Source organism: Cryptomeria japonica, chromosome 7, assembly GCF_030272615.1.
Source record: "Cryptomeria japonica chromosome 7, Sugi_1.0, whole genome shotgun sequence".
Taxonomy (NCBI): domain Eukaryota; kingdom Viridiplantae; phylum Streptophyta; class Pinopsida; order Cupressales; family Cupressaceae; genus Cryptomeria; species Cryptomeria japonica.
In genome coordinates this window covers 593,584,655-593,594,813 of record NC_081411.1, presented here as the reverse complement: position 1 = coordinate 593,594,813, position 10,159 = coordinate 593,584,655, and the positions used below count along the sequence as shown (strand labels likewise).

Below are 10,159 nucleotides of genomic sequence, written 5' to 3'. Positions count from 1 at the left end.
TTAGGCCACCTGAAATTAACAAAGCAAAATCATATATCTTCTTTTTCAACACTAATAGAAAACTAGAATTAGAAATTTGTAAAGTCCTAAAATTTAAGAAAGGAGAGCTTCCATGTAAATACTTAGGTCTCCCACTAGATAAAGGTATAAGATCCACCAAACTATGGGACCAAATGATTTTCAAACTTAAAAATAGAATTGGCACATGGAAGGACAAGTGGCTCTCTGCTACGAGAAAGGCTACTATGAACAAATCAGTGCTTTCAACAATGCCCATTTACTAGTTATCCTGCATTGACCTTCCAGAGGCTAAAAGAAAAGAAATACAAAACATTTGAGGTCTTTCTTCTGGCAGGACTTTGGTGAAACAAGCAAATTGGCTTTGTTAGCCTGGGAAAAGATTTGCAAGTCTAAAGATAATTTGGGGGGGGGGAGGGTGCAGACATTAAAGATATACAAATGCAGAGCAAGGCTCTAGGTGCCAAATTGGTTTGGTGAATGTTTAAATATCCCCACCTTAAGTGGGCAAAAATACTATACAATAAATATCTAAATAGTGAAGTTCCCACTAGCATTTTGAGGACCTCCTAGCCTCCCATGGGTTCTAGAATTTGGAACTTCATGCTGAAATGCAAGAAAACAATCACCAATAGGCTCACATGGCGTCTAGGTAATGGCAATAATGCATTTTTTTGGTCGGACTCTTGGGGAGGACACCAGACTATTGATAAACTCCCCAACTGTAGAAATGCTAAAACTATTTTAGAAGCTTGTTAGGGGAAAATGGTGTGGTTATGGAGCTCCTATTGAAAGTAAACATGATTTCCTTGGATGGAAATGGAAATCCTTTGATAATTTAAGGATTTCGTTGCACAAACTTGAGGTGCTTAACAGAACTCTGAAATCTAGAAGGGTCACCTTTCATCAAGGGGAGGATAAATTGGTGTGGGATGGATCTAAAACAGGAGAATGTAATTCTAAAGATGGATACAATTACTTAACCAAGCAACACCTATGCCCCAACACAAACATCCCTCTGTCTTTGTGTTGGGATAAGAATTGCCTTCCTAAAGTAGGTATGTTTTCTTGGCTAGCTCTCCAAAATAGGATTTTAATGGCTAGCACCTTTCGTAAAATGGGATATGTTGGACCTAGTAGAGGCCCCTTATGCGGATGTGAGGAGGTAAGCACTAATCACCTACTACTAATTTGCAACTATTCTCATCAGCGTTGGAGATGGCTTAGTAATAAACTTAAAATTAAAAAATATTTTCCAACAAACTCTTATCAATAGAATTGAGAACACATCTAATATGTCTCTTTTTCGCTAAAACTTTTTTCCTCTAATTTAATTTATTATATTCTATTTAAAATAAATGTTAATTATTTTTAACAAGTAATATTTTTACAATTAATTTTTATGATTATTTTATATTAATATTAAAAAATTTAAAGATAAATAATATATATTAATTATGTTGGTACTCGCATAGATGTTTTAATTGTAGTTCTATTTTTTCTTTCAAGATTGAGACTCCATTAAAATGTTATTGTTGAATGTTTATATTAGAAATAAGATCCTTCATTCATAATCAAGTTTACTGATTTATTTCGTAAGATTTAAACAATTAAATTTATAAAATATTATGAAATTATAATAATAAATTTAAAATAAAATTATTATTTTTTTCAATAAAAATAATAGAATTATATATTTCTGATAAAATAAATATACATTATCTAACTTTGAATTATTTTAGAAAAAAATTAAATTGTTTTTCAATAAAAATAATGGAATTATATATTTCTGATACATTATCTAACTTTGGATCATTTTAGATGTCAAAAAAAGTTCTTATATAGAGATAAAGCGCCAGCAACAAAATGTTGTTTCACTATATTATTTATAAAATCATGTATTACAAGCACAGGCCCAATATATAAAACCAATAATGAGTTACAGGCACAGGCTTATTATAGAAAATCACATAATAAATTAAAACCACAGGCCCAATATAGAAAACAAGTGATGAATTACAAAGACGGGCCCAATATAGAAAATCACATAATGAACTACAATCACATGCTGTGCAGATTTCCAGGTATCTTCATCATTTTTGATGTTGGTATGGAGCACAAAAACTTGCGAACTTGTGGAATAATTCGACACAGATATCGCCCCTGTTTTTATGAGAGATCGAAAGATCCTTGCCCTTCGGTAATGGCATATACCAGTCTATCACGCATTGTCTCCTGCAATTATTATTATTATTATTAGAAACATTTTCTACCATAAACAATAAACAAAGAGCCATTAAAGAACCTATAAATGTCCTTGATTGAGTGGGGAGGAGGCCAAACCTTGGTTGAGTATGGGGGAAGTTTAAGGTAATTTGCACAAGTCATAGCACTTGGCAAGTCCATAGCAACAGCCTCTGTTAAATTTAGCGGATTCTGCATTTCAAAGAAATATGATTAGAACATGAAAGATTCAAAGAAAGCTCTTAATGAGGTTAATTCAAAGAAAGCTCTTAATGAGGTTAAACATGTAAATGTGAGCAATGCACTTACTTTGCTAACAACAGTCAATTTTGGATTTAGAGCACTCAGACCCCCCGGAGGAAGGTTTGGAGAACCAGTAACAAACTGCAAAAATGCTCTTTGCAGCTTTGGTGTGAATGCTGCCACGATCTCAAGAAACTTCAGGAAATGGGGAAAAAGGCATGTTAGGGTATAGCAGATATAGGGTTTTCACAGTCTCAATATTTTGGAAAAAACAGAGAACTATTCTGAGAAAAAGTAAGGGTATTGTTTAAAGAAAAGTAGAAAACACTCTAAGAATCCATACATAAGAACTGATGAACAAATACTCACATCCAATGCGAAAGGACATTGAGCAGTATAACCATGATCGAATTTGATGTGATCACATAACATTTCAGCCTGCTAAAAGAGCTTACAAGTCAAGATCAAACATTGATAGAGAATGTAAGATACAAACATCAATTAAACCATATTATACATACCTCCCATAAGTCACGCTCCCCACATATAAGAGTTTCCAATTCCTTTTCCGAAAATACTTGCAAAGTCGAGATGGGAAACACCTGTAATCGATAGAAATAAGCATTCAATCAGCAAAATCATTCCATAAAAAAGCACATGATATTTTGGGCAAATGGAATTTTTTATTAATCAAATCTAGAATTAGTTCTGTAAAAATTACTAAAACCAATAGATCAAATTGATAAAAACAATTCTTGAGCTAGTTCTAATGAAAGTTCACTCACCTGATTAAACCCTTTTCGAAGGGCCTCAATTTGTGGCATGATTCCTGAAGCAATAGTTGCATCCACAGCCAATGAAACATACTCATCTATGTTATCTATGGTAACCTGCAGAAAACAAAAATAAGATGAATCCAACTAGAAACAAAAATCCTTTACATTATAGAAAGGTAACTTCACCACAGAGATGAGTATTCTTAGAATTTACCATGATGCTGCTCCCTCCTGCTTTGAGAGGGTAGTCCGGGAAGCCAGGAAGGGTGAAATCAAAGCAAAGGTCTTCAATTTTTGCACCACGGTAATGTAAACTTGATATTTCTTTACTCTTATCATCTGCCATTGACTCCAAGTATTGCCTTCGAGCAGCAAGAGCTTGCATTTCTTGCAGTATTGTTCCAAGCCCAATGTCAAAGTACTTGATATCATATAAATCAAGATCCTGTAAGCACAAATAACTTGTCAGTTCCAATTGAACCCTAAATTGAAAGAAAGGCTGTATCATCAAAGAAGCTTACATTCCCAAGAAGCAGCTTATAAAATGCTCTGGAAAGAGGCAAGTCCAGAAGTCGGCCATCCTGAAGAGCTTTAGCCATTAGAAACCCAAGAAGGATGAAATTCTCTATCACTTGAAATTTTTCTCTGTCAGAAGACTCTGTATGAAGCGAGTAAGGACGAGGAAATAATCCCAGAGATGCCTGAACTGATTCCTCTGCATTTGTCCTCCACATTCCAATTTTACTACTCTGTAATTCATGACTTATAAGTGTATAGAACTCAAGAGTTGGACCCAGACCGCTGCCAACCTCATTATAATACTGAATTTCAAGGGCAGCCTTCTGCCCTCGGCACAAATGCATCACTTGTGCAGCTGCCTTTAATACACGCTTTCGTGAAACACGAACCTTTAGGCGTGGTAGCCTAACAGCATCATTGTTTCTCAAATAGGGATCTGGAGGAATCTTGTGCGATGCACAAAACATAAAATATTGCCTTCTAATCTCAAATGGGAACAAAAATGGGCAGTTTTCAATCAACTGGTTACACCAATTTGGCAAACCGAAAGTAGCCAATGCCTCTGCATCTTTTAGCAGATATGCTAGCTTTGGAGTCAGCTTGCCACTAAAAAATTCTCGTTGAGGAACCGTGGGACCATTAGCTTTCAATTCATCTAGGCTTTTCAATCTCCCTTTTGCAAATGCATCAGATAAGCTGTTAGCTCTCAAACAAGGAGCTAATTTGTTTATTTCATCAAGAATTTGAAGCAGCAATAGAATATCATTTGTGCTATCCTTCTCCCCTATATTATAGAGGAGCGTTCCTTGCAAAACCTTGTCAATACAACGCAAATTCTTCAATTTCATCAGTGTAGCATACATTTGATGTGTTTCAGTCAAATTCCTCTCTCTCGGTGTGTTTGTTTTCTTATATCTAATTTTATGCACTTTATCCTGAATCGATTCATTTATCCATTCTGAATCAGAATGACTTGGATCGTCTCCTTCAACTTGCACACTTTTTTGAATTGCTTCATATACTGTTGATGATCTATCTAGCAGTTTACCTCCAATGAAAAAATTCAGCCTAGGATGTTCCCTACTTCTGCTGGATCCTTTTGAACAAATAGATGATGCTCTTATTGTTGGAACACCTGCTAAAGAATAAAAAAAAATGCCCTTTTAAAATTAGAATTCCATTCTATAAATTCTCTAATTTTAATGACTTAATGACTACAAACTAACCTTCTATTCCACTTGCATCTGCAGGATCCCTCAACAAAACGCCATTCGCCCCATCCATCACACAAACTGAAGTTGGTTCCTCCAACAATCCCTGAGAATACATATAAAATGGTGAAGACAATAATCAGAGCCATATACAGATATTTTAAACATATTTGCATAATCATCCATTCTCCTATTTTTCTCTGCAAATAGGATATGTTAAGATTTTCAAAATATTACTATTCGTGGTCATGATTCATCCATAGCCATAATCTGTCAAAGCTCAACAGCACCAGCATAAAGATCCTACTTTTGGAAACAAAAAGTGCATCAAATGGACACTCAATACAGCATTAAACACAGGAGCATCAAACAAAAACTGGCATCCTTAAACACGAGCATTAATATTATTCTTACAAATTAAGTACTGCGTATTAATCCATCAATCATATTGTGTACCGTTACCTTTGATTTGTTAAAACATTTAAGAAGGTTGCCACCAGCTTGTTATTTAAACTTTCACAGTTCTCATGGGCATTCTACTTCTAAATAATGACCAAAATGTAATTATATAAATCGAGGAGTCAGTTGGAACCATGGAAAATCATTCTTGCATACCTCATCAATAGATCCTCCTTGCTCATGTTTTAGTTGTGGTTCTCTCTCTAAGGCATCTCCCATTGAAACCCCAATTCTTATTTGTGTGTCATTGAAATCAGCTGTAACACTGCTTGAGACAGATTCTCCTGCTTTTGATGGTGTAGAATTGGTAGAATTTTCCGTTGTGGTTGATGGCCTTGATCTTGCTGAGGATATTTCTTCTGCAGCAGCTTCTGTAGTTGTTACATGGGTACGAGGCTCAGCCACGCTACTAGTACAAGTGATTTCAGTTTTATTTATCTGCAATCTACGACACAGATAATCTTCAATATCAGCGATCCTTGCGAAAGGCTCTACATATAAAATATTTCGAGGGTGGCTACTCAGACATCTTTCTTCTTGTGCTCTACACAACCGCACTTTTAGAGGATCATTATTGTCTGACCTTGGACCTTGACTGAGTTGTATAGGAAAATCTTCGGAGGAAAGTGCATCCTGCAGCTTCCGAACTAAAACCGTCAAAGGAGATTCTTTTCCATGAACAATCAGAGGAAGAGATATATCAACAAATGTCTCGAGTCTTTTTATTGTTTCTAATTGATGCCCAATGGAATCAGCTTTTATCATCTTATCTCTTTTCAAGTCCCTGCCTGCAAAATAATTTAGAAAGGATGCCACAACCCCACTTTTAACAAACTCAAAAGTTGATACGCCATCATCTTGGCATAGTTCGGCCAGAATATTAGCAATGATTGATGGTATTTCGTTGTTATAAGAGACAGCACAACTTCTTTTACTCTTTCGTTTTGATATCCCCATACCCTGTTTGGCTTTGCCTTCAAATTTGCCATTTAAACCATAATGACTATTATATACAACCCTACTCTGTTTGGCCTTCATTGATTTACCCATCAAATCACACAAGACCCAATCTAACTTCTTACAAAGATTTGTCAACTTGCGAAAACCTTTTGTAGCTCTAGCCCCTGAATTTGAAACAAAGTATGTAGCCTTAAATTGCCTTGCATGAGCACTGACAATTTCTTCTATTTGATTTGCTTCACTTTCTTCTTCACTTTCTTCTTCACTTTCTGACCATGTATTCCATGTTGTATAAGTTTTATCCTCTCCTGAGACAGTGCTCCCTGTAGATATAAGTGTACCCACTGCATAAAAAACACCTTCTCTCATGAACATATTGAACATAATGTCCGGAAGTTTCTGAATTAAAATTTCCCCCATCTGTAATGCTGCAAGTGAAATTTCAAAATCTTTGCCAGATAAAATTCCCGCCAAAAATCTGCAGATATGTGAAAAAACAAGTAAGTTGTGGGTGTTGAAACATAAAAGCCAAGAGGTAAACATTTAAAAAATGACTGCACCATGTGAGATATACCTTGATATGTTGGTTTCCTGTAATAATGGCTTCAAAATCTCCGGAGTGCTGAGGTACAATAGTTTGCTGATAACTTTCAGACATTGGCGGCAAACTTGAGCATTGATGCTTGAACCATATATCTGCAAAAGCATTGACAATTATATACCGCAAACTAATGTTAATGCTAAAGTAGATTCAATTTATGGTAATTGTTACCTGAATCATAAGTTGAAAAAGATTCATTCCAAATTGCACCAAAAGCTCAGGTTTTTCTTGAAATAGCTTTTCTCTAGCGGAGTTATCTCTATCATCACGTTCATCACTGGTGGGAAGTGAAATTTTCTCATTGGATACCGATGGAAGAAGATCATTCACAAAGGAGACAATCTTCTGCAACTGTCGGAAAAACAATGTCGAGTCAATTAACAACTGTCCTGAAGTCTAATAACAAATATACAAATTGAACATGGAACAAATATCTTTAAAAAGAGGAGAATGAACCTGATTAGTTGAATCGTTTGAAAACACAGGAATTGTCATCTGTGATACAATTCCAGCATTAAGAATATCCCTAAGGATGCTAGAGATGCCCATTTCAATCATTTGCCCTGCCAATACAGCAGAAGCACTTGCACATGTTGAAAGCAGTCCAATCACAGCCTGGAGCAAACCAAAAGAGTTATTTCAGCACTTCCAATTAAAAAAAATCACATTAGGATTCAAATGCCCGTCATCCAAATAATCTGAAAAAAAATACCATGAATCCTGGTGAACTAAGAGATGCCTGGCCACTGACTGAGTTGGTGACAGATATCAAACTTATAGCTTTGGCTACCAGGCCATAGTTAGAAATCTCTTCTAAATTCTTTTGAGAAGCAGCTGCAGCTCTTGCTATTTGAGATAAACACACACATGCATGTTCTACCATCTGAAATCCAGCACATTTTTTATTAAACAGTACTCCCATTATTAAGTGAATACTGAACAAGTAGCTAAATAACAATATCTTAAACTAAGAGAACTAGACCACATTGACCCATAACACCGCATGAAACGAGAAACTAGAGATAAAAGTAACTCCAACTTCAGATCCCACAGTTCAAGACTACAGTGTATAATGGCAATCTAAAGATAATCTAACAGTCTGTGGAAAATCAGAATTTAAAAGGTACCTTAGCATCAGGATCTGATAAAACACCCAACAGTATCGGAACTTCTTCTATAACCAAACCAATGGTAGATGGTGAAAGCTCTAAGCTAATATTTGCCGCAGTTGACAATGCATGTTTCTGTAAAATTTTAAATTTGTTAGCCATAACATGTAATTCAAAATTCAGACAAATGTGCTAGAGGCCTTAGATTAGAAAACTACCTTAATAGCACTAGAAAAAAAATCCAGATTTAACAATAGCGCCATAAAAGCACCATCACGAAGGCAGTTAGATGCACGCCTGCGAGAGATCTTCTCCAATGCCAGTACAGACTGCAGTGCAATGGAAGACACCGTTATAATAAAATATATATATCTCAAATTTGAAACTAAACAAACAGCATTGCATGAAAATATATAGAGGTAGTTCTTGATTAAGGTAAACATGAATTTACAGTTCAATCATAAGTAATAAGCAGCCAAAAAAAGTTACAGTTCAATTGTAACAGTTAAAAGAAGGAAGCATTCTCATTTTCAACAGACTATCATAGTAATCAGGAATAAAATAGTCACAGCACAATTTATTACTGTTTAACAGAAGAACAATATAATTCCGGACAGATAATTAATACAAATTCCGCATGCTTTGTAGTCAAATTGTTCTTGTATACAACAGTAATAAAATAAGAAACCTTATTGCAATTTTCACAAGAAACTGAAAACTTTAAAATTTTGACCGCCTAAGCATTAAATTAATCAATTTTCAAACAGATAAAATGTAAAATTGCTGTTGAACTTTTAAATTAAAAAGCATAAACATACCTCCTCTGCTAAATCCAAGTAATATGAGGTGAGCAAGTGCTCACACATTGCTGGAATCGCACCTTCGAAAACAACATTCGAGCAATACCAGGGGAAAATATCAGAGATGTATGTTAAACTTCTAGTAGCCAATAGTTTTATTTCAGGATTCCCCTGCTTCAAATACCCTACTAAAATTGGAATAAAAGAATCCACATGAAACTCTTCAGACGCCATAGCCAGAATTTCGCAAAGGTTAGTCAGAGCTGCAATTTGAGTGATATCATCTGCTTCTTTGTCTTGTAGAGTACATAGCATAGACTGTAACTGAGAATTGGAACTTCCCAAAAGAAAATCCTCACTAAATCGCTCCATTTCTGCGCTGCACTAAAATTACTTTGAGAGAATAAAATAGTTGAGAGAATGTAATTGAATATTGTTGAGAGATTTTAACCAATTTTAAGTTTCCCTATTTATAGTTTCCCTTTGTTTTTCTTTTAATGGTGAAACTCAACTTCTATTTTGTTTTAATTAAATAGACTTGATTTTCTAAGATTGGAGTGAGCCACTATTTCAAATGAGTTCAGTTTGAATTATGATTTTTTTTAACTTAAAAAAACACATTGTTTTATTAATTTTACAAAATTAATTTTTATTTTTAAATAATACTATGGTAATAAAGTACTATAAACATCAAGTTCATGCAAAATTCAAGGACATATCAATGATATTTTTAGAGTAATTATAATATTCTATATTTATATATAATATCTATTAAATGTATTATGAGCTTATTTTGAGTGATTAATAAATTTATTGAGATTTTTTTCTAATTTAGTTATTATTTTTTAAATATTATGGTATTAGAGTATCTAATTTAATTATTTTTTAAAAAATATTATGGTATTAGAAAATCTAATTTAATTATTTTTAAAAAAATATTATGGTATTAGAGTATTTATTGAGATTTTTCTTTAATTTTTTTTTTTAAAATAAATATTATGATATTAAAGTATTATAAACACCAAGTTCATGAAAAATTTGATGACATATCAACACAATTGTAAAAGTTCTTATAATATTCTATATTTATATATAACATCTATTACATTTTTAATTAAATGTGTTATGAGCTTACTTTGAGTGATTCATAAGTTTATTGAGACTTTTTTTTGTAAATAAAGTATTTATTTTATAAATATTACAAATAAATAAACAATTA

The 10,159-nt window shown here is 33.8% G+C and overlaps 1 protein-coding gene across 3 annotated transcripts; it reads right to left on the bottom strand.

Moving 5' to 3' along the window:
- Positions 1–1,878: 1,878 nt before the first annotated feature.
- On the bottom strand, positions 1,879–9,370 carry LOC131049001 (E3 ubiquitin-protein ligase UPL3). Of its 3 annotated transcripts, none has more exons than XM_057982999.2 (17): positions 8,959–9,370; positions 8,359–8,469; positions 8,159–8,275; positions 7,744–7,914; positions 7,488–7,646; positions 7,203–7,382; positions 7,005–7,126; positions 5,627–6,908; positions 5,027–5,117; positions 3,803–4,938; positions 3,496–3,726; positions 3,291–3,395; positions 3,027–3,107; positions 2,875–2,946; positions 2,572–2,700; positions 2,362–2,454; positions 1,879–2,253 (listed from the first exon to the last, which is right to left on the bottom strand). In XM_057982999.2, exons 1-17 carry the CDS (start codon positions 9,310–9,312, stop codon positions 2,188–2,190), a joined length of 4,500 nt encoding a protein of 1,499 aa, XP_057838982.2. In that variant the 5' UTR covers positions 9,313–9,370; the 3' UTR covers positions 1,879–2,187. The 3 variants fall into 3 exon arrangements, with proteins under 3 accessions (XP_057838982.2, XP_057838989.2, XP_057838994.2); XM_057983006.2 differs by having other exon boundaries at positions 2,875–2,943; XM_057983011.2 differs by having other exon boundaries at positions 3,803–4,935.
- Positions 9,371–10,159: the final 789 nt, after the last annotated feature.